Source organism: Ovis aries, chromosome 13 (assembly GCF_016772045.2).
Source record: "Ovis aries strain OAR_USU_Benz2616 breed Rambouillet chromosome 13, ARS-UI_Ramb_v3.0, whole genome shotgun sequence".
Lineage (NCBI taxonomy): Eukaryota > Metazoa > Chordata > Mammalia > Artiodactyla > Bovidae > Ovis > Ovis aries.
The window spans coordinates 18,194,463-18,209,530 of NC_056066.1; the positions used below are offsets into that span (position 1 = coordinate 18,194,463).

Sequence of the window (15,068 nt, forward strand, 5' to 3'; positions counted from 1 at the left end):
GTAAGAACTGGGAGACACACCCTGACATGTGCACCTGCAGCCACAAAGTGCTGGGTTTCCACAGAGTCCTGACTTGATGGTGTTTTCTCCCAGACCAGTCTGGTGAACTCTGGATATGGCCAGAGAAAGGCCACTGTTGTATATTTCAAATGTCTGCAGTGCGGCTTGTCAAAACTATATGACTGAAGTGATCTGAGCACTGGCCTGGAGTCCCTCCACATTCTTCTCCCCCACTTGGAATTTGGGTCAAGTTGCTTAAGATTCTTCTTTAATTCCTTCCTTTGTGAAACTGAAGCTTTGGATGCCGAGGCCATTAATGCTCGGATTGTCTCAGTGTCTAGTGAGGAGGCTCGGCTCGGTGGTTTGCGGGAGTTGGGAAATTCGTGGGAGGCTGAGCGAGTGGTCTCTATCAAGGCCACCAGATCCCCCTGCACCCGCTGTCACTGCGACAGTCTTGGGGATTTATTTATTCCCATGAGGCTTGTGGGTCTTAGTTCCCCAGCAAGAATTGCACCCGGGCCCTTGGCAGTGAAAACACCAAGTCCTCATCACTGGACCACCAGGGACCTCCTGGTTGTGGGGTTTTTAAATCACTCTTCATACTTTGTGATTCTTTGTCAATTGTAAGTTTAAAAAAGGGAAGTTCACAGTTTGCCAGAGAAAGCTGGAAAAGCTCTGGTTCCGTTTCTGAGTTGCTTTCCAGTTTTAACTTTCCACGACTCTGTGTCCTCCTTCACTTACCCACTGACCTCAGTCCTGCCTTCCTGCTTCGCTCACCGTCCATAAAATCCACGAGGAAAGATGCTACCACGTCTTATTCCTCCATAACCAGGCTCAGAGCTCGGCCAAGTGTCAGAGTCAGTGACTGTTTGTTGCATCAGTGAATGGGCTCCTGCTTGACTAGCGCCACTGCGTGTGTGAGAGACACACACCCAGACGCAGCGCGCGTCAGCAGCAGTGCATGGGGTGGCACTGACGTTTCACTCCTCCCGCTTGTGTCCGACTCTGGACCTGGGCGTCCGAGACCTCCGCGCCTCAGCAAACCCTTTGGTCTTCTCTAAGAAAATATCTGTCAAGGCTGGTGTTACTGCTGGTGGTTATGGGACTGTTGCCTTTCCTTATGGCTAGGTGCAGGTGTGAGAAAGGAGTCTGGCTCCCTCCTCTAGTTGCATAAACCCCACCCTTTGCAGAGCGGATTCTGGAGGCGCGTTCTGCGGGCTCTCTGTCTGCATTCGTGTCTGTGCTCATGCCCTCGCTGTACAGCCCCACCCTGCATCCTTACTGTGTGGGCGCTGTCCCTGGCTGCATGTCTGAGCGCTGCTGGCCTTGTGCTTTGTGGGACCCTGTGGCTGAGGTCCCTTCTTGTATGGAGGTGGGCCTCGGGGGCCAGTTATGGCCGCCACGTCACTGCTGTGCAGCGCGCTGATGGAGGACCCTGTCCGAGCCGACGGTCTCTGTTAGACGGCCGTCCTGTGGGGATGCCGATTGTGCACCCTGGAAGCACGGGTTGAGGGGGCGGGGGCGGGCATAACCTGTCCCGCTCAGCCTATGTCGGTCCCATGCAGCCCTTTCCCTCTCTACAGGCGGAAGTCACACACGTGGAGGGCGAGGTTGGTGGTTCTTGCCAGCCGGGTCAAGCTCCTCCCCGGTGACGCTCTTTCAGGCTTGGAGCAGGCTTGCCTCTTCTCAGCAGTGCTGCAATTGCGGCATGCACATGACAATGGGGGCCAAGAGACCCGGGCGGGATCCATGTGGTATCTGGTATCTGTCATCTTCTGTAACACTTATGTGCTTCCTGTGGAGATGGCAGAAGTCGGCGTTTTTGTCTCTCATTTAATCCATCTGGCCTCTCCACGTTGTCTGTGTCTGTCTGGATCAAGATGGAGCTTTGTATTCTGGGACCCATTATCTCTGAGGCCCTACCTGTGTTTGACAGGTCAGGGCATCTACAATCTGCTCCCTCTTCTATGCAAATCATACTTGCCGCCTGGCTCTCAGCGAGCGGCTCCTACAGCCCCCGTCATAAATCAGCTTCTGTTGAAACCAAGAACATGGATGCTACATAACACTGACTTGTTTCACTTTTGAAAATATAGAATACAATCCCCACCCCCATTTTACCATCTATTAAAAGTCGTCAAGTCGTCAGCCTTGCTATCAATTCAGGAACAGCTTTTTGTTGAGGTCGAGGAGGTGATACACAGCAAAACCGAAGACTGTGCTATTCATTGTACTTTTGATTTTAAGATCTATCCAGTTTACAATCTTAGATGTGAGAACAGTATTCCTTGAAAACATAGAGACAGATTGCGTTTAAGGAGCTTGCCTGCTTTCTTATAGTACTCTTAACAGGAGATAAAAGGGGAAAAAAAAGCATCACTCTAAAGTATGCATAACTTAGGTTAGCAGTATGAGATCTGAAGAAACTGAATTTATGTTAGGAAGTTAGCTAATCTGAGAGCTTCAAGATTAATTTTCATTTATTTTGTTAGCTTCAAAATAGCAGATTACATGAGTATCTCAGATTTTTCTACTCTTAGCATGCTCTACATTCCTAGCCATCTTTTGTCACTACTTATTTGAGCAAAAATTATGTAAATTAGGTAGTTATCTTAAGAATCTCCACCAGATTACCATAAATCTATAGTGGAAGAATTCAATGTATGGTTTTCAGAGTCAAAGTACTTTGTAAAGGATTTACCATTTGGTTAATCTATCTTTTTGGATAATTGGATGTTGATCTATTAAAAATATTTATTCTGAAGTGCCAGGAATAAGGATAACCTGTCTAATCCTCTTATGACAATTTGTATATTTGAGTATTACTTGCAGTTTAAGAAAAGGAGCTTTGGAGAATTTTAGGACATTTCTGAATGCGATAGAAGTATAACCATGTGACACAGCCAAAGCTGTCAATTCCTTATATTTCTTTTTTTAGGTGAAAAGTAAGTTAAGCTAAAAGTATGACGAAAAGTCACATCTGAAGTGTCTGAATTATAGCTTCCTCATTTGAAGCATTTTCTGATAAGAAAAAAGTATGTAAATATTTGACTAAGATAGTACTTAGGAATTAAATCAGAATGCATGCCTTGTGATTTGCAGTCCTGCGAATTTTCTACAATATTAAACAAACTTCCTAATGGGAAAATCCGTTACATTAAAACTGCAAGAAAGTATTTATGAGTCTTGGGATCTAAAACCTGATATTTAGGCTGTAAGTTCCAGAGAGGCTAAGGGTACTTCAACCCACTGGGCAAACCAACTCTTGGGAAGCAGTATGGTTAATGGTTAAGGGCCACTGTGATGCCCAGGTTACCATGCAGCAGAGCATGGGGCACCACTCAGCCCGCATGGGAGAGGGGAGGGAGGGGAAGCTTCTCACAAGAGGTATGAGTTGAGATGAGTAATCCTGCTTGAGTGGTCTTCATCAGGGTGTGTCGGGAGCTTAGGGAAGGGGGACCATCTCTGGACCACCATTATCCTATCGAGGTAGAGCGTGGTGAGGAGTGAGATGTAAGACATACGCAGAGAACAGCTTGCAGACAGCCTTGTTTAAATAATTTTTGTTCATACTAAGGACCTTAAAGAGCATTTGAAGAATTTCAAGTGAAAGAATATGAGTGTTGGGGCTGTAGAATCGAGGGTGGGTTATTGGGGGTGGGCTGGTAAATAGCAGTGTTGGTGGCAAGATTGGTTCTAGGACAGTAATGCAGTAATCCAGGTGAGTAATGATGCTTGGCAAAGCTAGAAGAAAGGGAAGAACTGCATTTACGTGCTTAGCATCTCACACATATAGACGGATGATAGTGATGAGGTTTTTCTCACTAGTACCTCCAGGCACAGAAATTTAGAATTATCATCTCACTGCATAATCCCTCCATTACCAAATTGTCTTAATTTTTCTGCATGAAATCTCATAATTTCACTTCTTCTACCCAATCTAGCCCCAATTCTCATTATTTAATATCTGAAGTTGCTATTAGGATCTCATAACTGGTCTGACTGTCTCTCCATTTGCTGAGTAAGCTCTGGAGTCACACTGTCCTCCTGGTCCTTCAAGCTCCCATGTGCGTTCTCATCCAGACCATGTGCCATCCCTGAGGTTTGTCTTCTCCCTGCCCTGACTGTCCCCTACGCTCTCCTATACGTGGGACTGTTGTCTTCCTTCTTCAAGACACTTTCCCTGACCTAGCTAGTTTCCCCTTAACTTTCTAGCGCACTGAGTATGGACGTTCCCCGACTTAACAGTGGTTCAGTTTAGGATTTTTTGACTTTACAGGGGTTTGAAAGTGACGTGCTTTTAGTAGAAATTGTACATCTAGCTTTGAACTTGGGTCTTTTCCTGGCTAGTGATAATGCAGATCTTCTCTGGAGATGATGGGCGGTGGCAGCAGTCTCAGCTCCCAGTCAGCTATGTGATCACAAAGGAAACAGCCCAAAGCCATTCTGGTTTTCACTTTCAGTACTATAGTTGCTAAATTACATGAGGCATTTGACACTTTGTTATAACTTAGGCCCTGTGTTAGATGACTGAGCTTTGTTATAACTTAGGCCCTGTGTTAGATGACTGAGCCCAATTGTGGGCTAATGTCAGTGTTCTGAGCACTTTTAAGTAGATGAGCTTAAGCTGTCATGTTTGGTAGGTTAGGTATATTCTGTACATTTTTGACTTTGGTATTTTCCATTTATGTTGGAGTTTATTGTGCCATAACCCCACTAGAAGTTAAGGGAAATCTGTATACAGATGTGTATGAGCCTTCTTAGTGTTTTTATAACATCAAGAAATTTTTGTGAATCTCTCAATAAGGGTTGCATGGCATGGGAGTTAAGAACAGTGACTTTTAGGGGACATTCATTTTGACTTCTCATTAAATAGCAATGTTCACCCTTCACTGTTCCATCACATTTGCACATTCTTATGGTGTTCTTTATTTTTGCTCTTGTTTTTCCCACTTAAAAGAGTCAGAACAGTGACCTGGACTCTCTTTCCTTGACACCAAAAATTTTTTGTATATGTTAAAATATACATTGGACCAGTTGAATCCATGATAAAAATAAAATTCTTAGTGGCAATTCCAACAGTGGGGTTTATAAGTGCTACTATTTTCATTATGTAGTCAGTCCATTGGGTCTGTTGAAAGGAAAGCCTTCAGCTTCTTCATACGTTGTTCTCTGTGGACAGGAAACAGTGCCCATTATAGATCATTGTTTGAATATGAAATTTAACTATACACTGAAAGCAAATTTTCAAAGGTTCAGAAACTGGGGGGTCCAACTGCCCTTGCATTTGTTCTGCTACATTCTCTAGGACAGGGAGAGACAGAGGAGGTGACATTCTACCAAGATCTTCAGCAGCATTCTGTTTGAAGGGAGGCATTAAAGGAAACTTCAGAACATAAAGTAGAAATGAAGAATGGTTTTTGGTAATAAGTCTTAATCTCTTTGGAAGTGTGATTTTATTGTTTTTGTTCTCTCTACTCTCCTTACCCCAATGTAATTTCATTTTTTTAATGAAATAAATCTAATTTTAGAATACTGGGTTTTAGGAATCAACTATTTGAATATTCCTCCAGTCACAGAAGCCCCTTCTCTAAGACCGCTGATAAATGTCAACCACTTCCTTCATGCCTTTTTCTCCTTTCAGTCATACTCTCTGTTCTTCATAATATCAGTTATTATTCTCACCCCACATTTTAGTGTAAAAGCTGTTTAATTCTTCATGTTTCTTGCCAGCTTTGTGTGTGTGTGTGTGTTTCAAGTATTCTGAAAAAGCTAAGTTTTTCCATTGCCAAGAGCTCATCATTCTAATGTTAAAAGTCAGGGTCCAGAAAAGCAGATCCTATTATTCGACACCATCTGTGTCACTAGCTGTTCATTTCCTACATCTTTTATTCCTTTTCCAAAGTCAATATTCCACTAAAATAAGAAACAAAAATACAATATATTTATTAATAATAAAAATTTCTTAAATACTGTACTGGACTTTGCAGTACCTGGGAGTTCAGTCCTCATTTATTTTTATTACACTGTATTTTAACTAACATTAGTCAGTAGAAATTGGTAGTGGTCAGTGGATTTGCTAAATCTAGTGAAATTTTCCAGTTATTAATGCCTCATTTTAACTCATTCATTTTAAATTTTAAGCAGGTAGATTCTGAAGACTGCGTACTCTTGTGTCCAATTACTACCTTTAATCCTTTGTCTTGCAAAGTAAATTTTAAATTACTCAAGAGTATGTGTTTCTTTATTCGATATTGCTATTACTAGAGTAGCTCTTTCTAAATAGGGAGCAGTAAAGGATGTTTTTCATATGATGGGCTATTTATTCAATCTATTCAACAAATATTTAATAACACTCTTTTGAGCTATGCCCTCAAAGGAGAGTACTTGTTCACTGATCAGTAAGAAGTAATGTTATCACTTTAATTTTGTATTTGTCTGTTTTTTATTTCTCTGAATATTTGTACCAACTCATTTCACACTAGTAACAAGTCTGAGCAAATCACTTAATTTTAGTAAAATTGTCAAAGCTGCCTAGAGTGATGTTAACTGCTAAATCTTCTACTTGTGATAAATAGTAGAGTTGATATTCCACAGCTGCTCTGAAGTTTGATTTATGTAATGTACCTATTAAGATGCTTTCAGCTGCATTTAGTAGAAAAATCACTTCAGAGCAGTTCAAACCTTGAGGGAATACACTGTCCTACCTGGTTCTATAGTTGGGCAGCTTCGGGGGTTACTGATTCCACAGCATAATGGTATTATCAAAGCACTGCAGTCTTTCTGATCCTTCTGCCACGCCATCCACAAGTCAGCTTATCCAGAAGGTAACTGCAGGGCTCAAGATCCGAGTGCTTTCTTGATCCCGTCCAAGTGAAGGGAGAGAGTCATCTGCCCAAGCACAGGATATATCCTTTCAGGGTGTCGGGGCCACTTCCGTACTAATAAGAGTGGACTGGGGCAGGGACCCATAAGCCAGTGTAAGCCTAGTAATGGATTCATCCCTCGAAGCTGGATCGCATTCCTGAGCACAATCAGAGTTCCATTAGAAAGGAGAAAGGGAGAAATAGAGATCATTACAGTCCCCCAAATTATATTGCTTCTCAATGGAAAAAAGTGGTGAATGACTGTGTGGCTCAGAGTCAGCTCTTGACAGTGAATTGTGTGTGATGACCAGACTGAACGAAGTGTTTGTTTATGGCAGGAGTTACAGAACTTTGAGGTTCAGTGGACACCTAAGGTCATTTTCCCAATGACTGCTACTGTCTAAGGGCTTAATCTTTTCCACACTTCATGGCCCAGTGCTAATAGGGTAACTTGCAGAACCGCGTAGCTGAATTTGTCACAGGGAGTAGAAGTTTAATTGCGCTGTATTTGCATCTGTTGAAAATATGGTAATTAGGTATGTCTTAATCGCAGAATGTGCTGCCTGGAAGAGAAATAAGCAGCTTCATGTTATACCTTCTTTAAAAAGAGAAACTTCAGAATATCTGTCTTTACAGATAATCACATGGGAAAGCAACTGATAGTATAGTGCACAGAGTGGGTTGAAACAGGCAGGAATGTTAGTCAAAAATAGAAATTTCTATATGTTTGGAAGGAGGTAATCGTCTTTCTTTAGGCAGACTATCTGCAAAAAGAAAGCAAACAACATGTAAAGAGTAAAATTAAAGAGAAAAAAATGTAAATTTATATAGCATTTGAAATAGTAAATTACCTAAATGTAGGTTTATGATTAGTTCTTTCATTGTAATTTACTGTATGAATACAATAGATCAAGTCATTTGTGCATTATATATCACCAGTGCTTTTCTTCCTTGAAAATTGTTTATCTGAGTATCTTTTGTGTTTTCTCAAGGGAATAAAGTATTTTATTGACCTTATTATAAAGCTGGTATTAATTATACAAAGATTGGTTTTAAAACTGAAAATAATTTGATTAGTCTATTAATGACCTTGAATATATACATTAAAAAAAATTAAGCATATGTAACCAATTTATATAAGCTTTTAAAAACCAAAGTAATTCTGCCTAGAAATGGGGTAAAGTGAGATTCTTATTTTTCTCTATCAAATAATTTTAGTGTTTGAAGCATATATAATGTAATACTCTAAAAGAACATCTTATGTTTATACATAGGAAGCCACATATTGCTAAATATTTTTAATTAGTTGGCATTTGAAAGGATTAGTTACATCCGTACACCCCCAGAAGAATTTCTGTGATAGTGTATTATCTAAATCGGAATGTTCAGAACAAGCATAAAGAATTCTCAAATGCACAAGTATGATTGTAAGACAGTCCACTTGCTTTGAGCAGGAAACTGAGTTAGGAGTTTTGATTTTACAAAATGAGGTTACAAAACCTGGTGTTAATAAATGATTTAATACTAATTTTCTCTGCTTCACCCACTTTTGAAGATAAGTTGTATTACATACACCAGGAAATTATTGGGAGTATGAAAGGAATTGGCAACAAATGTGACTTCGGCATATAGTTAGTTATGGAGGCGCTGCCTTTTTCCTGTGTCAGAGCCAAGAGCAGACAGATGCCTCGTGTGCTTCTGCCAAAACTGTCGGGCAGAAAACTAGCAGAATCGCTCCTGATCTTCCATTCATGATTTATGATAATGGTCGCTGTGGAAGACAAAGTCATTCATGTTTATTGAGCTCATTTTTTTGTTTATAGTTTCAGACATTGTGGAGGGTCATACAGTCCATTAGACGGTCTGTATGGCATTAGCAGTAATAGTATAAAACCCTACCAGAAAGTGATGAGATAACCAGGAGCAAGGGCCTCCCTGTGGCTGCTGGCACTGGGATGCGGCTGGTGTTGTCCGGCTTAATGGAGGAACATAGGCATCGTCCTGAAGTCAGAGGATGGTGATATGTGGAGACTGGGTAAAAGTGTGTCTGGTTGGGATAAAGTCATGAGTCAAGTTCACCACTAACCTTCCTGTTAAACAGTAGTTCACAGGCAGCTTCTATCCGACCAGTGGTCCTCATTTTAGAAGCTTAGTGAAGTCGCTCAGTCGTGTCTGACTCTTTGCGACCCCATGTAGCCCACCAGGCTCCTCCATCCGTGGAATTTTCTAGGCAAGAGTACTGGAGTGGGTTGCCATTGCCATCTCCAGGGGATCTTCCCGACCCAGGGATTGAACCCGGGTCTTCTACATTGTGGGCAGACGCTTTACCGTCTGAGCCACCTGGGAATCCCTGTGATTGTATCATATGAGAAGTACAATAATAAAAGTTTGTGAAAAGCACTTTGGACGGGTAGGTAAAATGAGTTTTGCCTACAGGACTTGTAGAATATTGACTAGCATCCCTTTATCTAACTTGAGTATATATATAGGTTTTGTAGCTCCTGAATGCTTTTGAGAACTGTCTTATCATGATTTGGTCCATTGCCTCCAAATCGAGGCCACACTCATTTCCCCCAAAGTGTGGAAGCAGTGGTTCGTAACCAGATAGAGCACAGCCACATTCAGGGATGTTTTCAGACAAGAGGCTGCAACCCTGCTTAAGCGATATTTTACATTCTGCCGGGGAGCACCCATTGGAAAAGGCTACACAGTGAGACCTCCCTGGGCCAGGACCACTATTCTTTCCCTGCTCTGTGTGTACAACAATCACAGCCTTAACTCAGCATTTATTTGTAAGGCTATGGATTTTCTCTAGCAATGTCCATCTGAAAGTTGAAACTGGCTTTCTCTAATAAACCCTCTCAATTCCTATTTCCATATGAATTGACAGTGACTAAAATGGTCATCTTTTGAAAATGCGTGCTTGTCCCTTGAAGAAGGAGAGTGGCTCCCAGTTAGTTACCCCAGTGCAGAGGGAAGCCAGCCTTTCTGCTCATCTCTTTGGTTGGAAGCCTGTCCTTGAGTCCCTGTGCACATCCGTTCAAACTACGGGAGTGATTTCATCAGTAGCAGCTACTAGTCACAGCGCTGGACGACCACACAAGACTGGAACTGGGTTTCTTGAGATATGGTGCTGGCTGCTGGAATGATCTTCTGGGCAGAGAGTGGAGTGACTGGATGATAGATGACCTGAATCCATGCTGTATGAAGCATGGAATTGAGCAATCACAGAGTTGATCAAAGAAACATGTGAAGGTCTGGCTGAGGTACAACTGTGCCAGAATATAGTACAGAGAGTCCCACACTGGCGGTATGCTGGCCCCAAACCTCTTGTTTCCTTAGCAAGAAATGGAAGATGTTGGTCTAAGTGACTTCCGAAGTACTTTTTGGATTTAGACACAGTGGTATTTTTACTCTTTGGCCGTAGCCTGGGATGGGATGGAAAATAGGTTGCCTCATGTTTTTAATCAAATGTGAAAACGAATTCTACACTTTCTTTGGTTATTAGCTTAATAATTAGCATTAAAAATTTTTAAAAACTTGGTTAAGGTGGTACCATCATTTGTTAGTATCTTCTAAGATCTGTGAGAGTTTAATAGGACACTAAGATACTAAGATGTACTTTTTTTTAATTTGATTTTTATTTCACAATAGAACATAGTTTATTTGCAATGTTGTGTTAGTTTCCAGTGTACAGCAAAGTAATTCAATGATGTATCAATGATGTATATACATACATCCATACTTTTTCAGATTTTTTTCCCAGATAGTTTATTATAGGATATTGGATAGAGTTCCCTTTGCTATATAGTGGGTCCTTGTTAGTTATATATTTTATGTATAATAGCGTGTATATTTTACAAACTTCTAATTTATCTCCCCCCCCCCCCCTTCCCCTTTTGTAATCCTGAGTTTGTTTTCCAAGGCTGTGGTTGCTTCTGTCTTGTAAATAAGATGATACTGAGACTGGTCTTATTATACTCGTAATTTTGTGTATTGCTAACTCAAGTTCTGGTGGAGGGGCAAGACTGAATTTCTCTTGAAGTCATATTAACTTGATCTAGAGGTTGGTTCTTTGTGAGAGTCTTATATGGTGCTGTGTTAAAAGAAGCTCAAAAGCGCTGATTCCTACTTTTTTTTTGTTGATGCAGGGGGCCAGAAATGACCTCAGATTTCAAGAGGTACCCTGGAGCTCCAATAATTCTTACTATATTTGGAAAAACCTTAGGCAACTAATCTGGAAAAGGATTTATGAGGATGGCTGTGTACGTGTGCATCTATTGCATCCTAAAATAGAAATTCCTCAAGTTCTTTCGGAGGTGGAGACTTGTCATTCTTTCAGATGCAAAAAGTTGGGGGTATACCATTGGACCATATGCTGACTAAGTGTTGCTTCAAAGGATGGAATATTGTTATCGCTAAAGTGTAGCTTTTATCTGCAGAGTTCAAAGGACTGTGAGGCTGTGGATTTATGCCTTCATGGCTCCATCCACCTCTGTTCACCTGCCATTGTGTCAACCAAAATGCAACATTATTTCAGATTAGAACATATAGTAACATTGGCTTGTAATGCTGGCCTCACAATAACAATGTAATGACAATATAAGGAAAAAGTTAGAGAGGCTGTGAATACCCAATCTTCTCTATATTGTCACAAACTGACATATTTGGGAGGCTGAGGAAAGAAGTCCTGTGTTGACATTGGTGTGCTTACTAGTGAGTGGTGCAATTGAACAAATTCATGAGGGGCTGAGGTGGAGCTTCATCCCCCTTACAACAAGAGGAAAGGAAGCTGTTGGTGAGAGGCTGCTTATTTTCATTTTGCAAATATGATACTGAGGATCTTTGGGGTCAGCTTTGTGATGAGGGCTTGCTTATCCCCACAGCAGTACAGGCTCTGTATCAACATGAGGGAATCCACTGGTCTGGGACTCAGATTACTATCACTATACTGATACTATACTATTACTAATAATATACTGTTGCTATTACTAATGCTATACTAGTACCATTGCTATTACTGTTACTGTGACTATTACTCTCTTACCGTTGGCCCATCATCTTCACGCAGGAGTACACACATGTATGGTAGTCATCCACATCTCATGTTCCATTTTAATTCTACACAGGGTAAACAACGTTTGCAAGCCTCATTGGAAATATGGGAAAGAAACCCTCACATGACTTCAACCTCCTTTCTTTTATCCCTTTGGTTCCCCATGTTCCTTATCTTTTTTTGTGTGTTTGTTTCCTTTTAAGTGGAAGAAGACACGGAAGAAAGTTCGAGATCAGGAAGGGAATCTGTATCCACAGCCAGTGACCAGCCTTCCCACTCTCTGGAGAGACAGATGAATGGAAACCAAGACAGAGGCGAGAAGCCCGATCGGAGGAAAGAGAAAATAGGCAAAGAAAAGAAGAAAGACAGAGACAAGGAGAAGGAGAAGATGAAAGCCAAGAAGGGGAAGCTGAGGGGCTTGGGAGACATGTTCAGGTAGGTGCTACTGGGCAGGAATGGCCCGTCCCCACTGTGAGTGCCAGGCTAGCGCCAGATGTGAGGACTTTGAGGTCAGCTGAGAGTCCTCTCTAACTCCCAGGTTTCACCGCTGTGTTTTTACTTTCTTAAGGATTTCGCTGGAGCTATTTCAGACCCTTTTAAAGTGCCTGAAAGATGCTATCTTGCCAACCATGTAAATAACTGTTGAGAGGAAGGAGGGACAGAGACAAAGGGCCCTCATAGCCCCTGTTTATTCTTTTGTGTGTGTGAACAATGGTTCATTGTTGACACTGAACATGGAGCTCAAGTTAGTGGTAGTACATAAAGGCTCATTAATAACAAGTCTAAAAAAAAATGTTACAAATAGAGCTTCAATTAAGCTGTGTTGATTAATTTAATACTTATTGCTTCAGTCGGTAAAGATTTCATTAAATGCAGTCTCTGGCTGTTTCCTGACAGTTGTTTTTGTGCCCCTAAATTATACTCTAGGATTACTTAGCATATCATTTTTTTTACAAATCATGGCTACACAATAAAAGTGACAAGTTGTTCAGAAGTTGCTCTGAAACTCTCCCATAAATGTTCATTGGAGGTGATTTATAATATTCAGGTATTTAATGTCAAATATAAAGATTGCTTGATTGTTCCATAAATTAAAACCCTAAACATATCAAGATGATGGTTTAAAATTGAAAACAGATGGTATCACCACTTAACTCTTCAAAAAGTCGTTATCCTGCATTATGAATCCCTTCCTTTTAGCTTTTTTTAATTGCAAAATGTGAACAAGAGTTTTTATTTTCATAGAATTTCCTGATTTATGGTCCGGAGGTTGACCTCAATAACTCAGGGAATTATAGATAAGTCAAGACCATGAAGTTGAGGACTCAAGCCCAACCTGCAGGCTACACACACACCAGATGTGTCCTGTGGATGGACTCAGCCAGAGCTAAGTCAAGTGCGTGGAGGAAGTAAACTATAGGCATAGATAGCACAGAGCTTGGCCCATGAGCAGTATCAGCTTTAAATTAAATACAATCACATTTCTATATTCAGTGCTTCAAAACATTAGAATTAGCATCCTTTTATACGGGAGTTTATATCTTATTGATATACCATTCCTCCTGAATGCATTTTAAGTCAGATCATCTTTCATCATTATATTTTCACGTCCCAGGTATACTGACGGATGGAATTGCTCTAACTTCCACTTTATTTCTGTTTTGGTGTTAGGCAGAAGGCTTCTCAGCTCATAATCAGGCATCTATATAACACACAGAAATTAGGCTGTTGCCCATCAATTAACATTGAGGGAATTTGCACCCCTGTCTTCTTTGAATCAGAAACTATGAAATAAGAGGAAACCTCCCCTAAAATGTACACATCTGGCCTGGAGACCAGTCCTGCTTCTACAACCCCCTTCTGAGTGAAGTCTTCCTGAAGGCTTGTAGGTTTCCTTCATCAGCCAACCATTATTTGATGGAGTCAGTTCTCTGCTCTCCTCATGGAATATGAAATAAGCAAAATTCTAGTTTGTTTATAAATTATTTTAGAAATCTATACATTATTTTAACTGGACATTATTTTCTTCCTGTTACTTGCAACTCCAGAATAAGAGAGGCTTTATGGTAGAGTTTTCTTTTTGGGGCCAGAGGAATGGTGAGTGTAGGGGCACTTGGCAAATTTATTTTCTTTCGAAGGGACCCTGAATGCAACCCTACACAATCTTTTCTGAGCTAAAAGTTCCATAAAACACGTGGGCTTCCTTGGTGGCTCAGTGGTAAAGAATCTGCCTGCCAATGCAGGAGACGGGTTCAATTCCTGGGTCAGGAAGATCCCCTGGAGGAGGAAATGGTAACCCACTCCAGTATTCTTGCCTGGGAAATCCCACTCACAGAGGAGCCTGGTGGGCTACAGTCCACAGGGTTACAAAGAGTTGCACACAACTTAGCGACTGGGAACACATACACGAGATCAAATGCTATAGGTTATACCTCTAACCCGTAGTGGAAGCCAGCTCTGTGACGATGACGACTGATTGTAACTTCAAAGGCCTGAGTGTTCTTGAGAATCACATTTTTTGTTTAAATGCAGGGGCTGAAGTTTTTTTCCTAAAAACTAAGTTCATAGCTTAAGAATGGCTACTGAGAAACACATAGACATTCACACTTTTCTGGGGCAGATATGCTGGAGTAAGCTCATGCTGACTTGTGAGAGTTGTTCAATTTTTGGAAATTTTGCCACTGACTGTTAAACTCAGCCATTATTAAAAATTAGATAACTTCTATGACAAAGATAATGACTACTCAAAACTCATCACTTCCTAATCCTTTTATTATATCCTGTGATCTCTGCTTTTGAGGTGATTTATGCCCACCGTATCGGCAGAGCGCTGATGCTACATGCAGGTAGCTTCAAACTAGCTGTGTCGGGAGTACTTTTACCCCAGGAAGTGTATGAATTCCACAAAACAGTTTTTTTTTTCCTCCCAGGAGAGCCACACACCACCACATGGACAATGCAGATATATCCTAACAGGTTGCAGTATCTTGTCTCGTTCCCTAGAATGTGGCCCTCTTCCCTCTGGTTTCCTTTAGGGAAATGATTGAAGCTTGCCGAATACTCCTCCTTGAAAATGAGTTGAGGACCCTTTATTAGAATAAAATAAACTTTTTCTTTGGTTGTCTATTGGCACTCCTTCATACCAT

General features: G+C 41.1%; 1 protein-coding gene across 28 annotated transcripts in view; it reads left to right on the forward strand.

Annotated features, from left to right (window-relative positions):
* The window catches only part of PARD3 (par-3 family cell polarity regulator), a 569,666-nt gene that overhangs the window by 373,084 nt on the left and 181,514 nt on the right, over positions 1 to 15,068 (forward strand). For all 28 annotated transcript variants that reach the window (XM_027976558.2, XM_027976565.2, XM_027976560.2 and 25 more), the window contains one exon: positions 12,126 to 12,357. In XM_027976558.2, the coding sequence (XP_027832359.2) occupies positions 12,126 to 12,357 (232 nt within the window). The remainder of the gene's footprint in view (positions 1 to 12,125; positions 12,358 to 15,068) is intronic.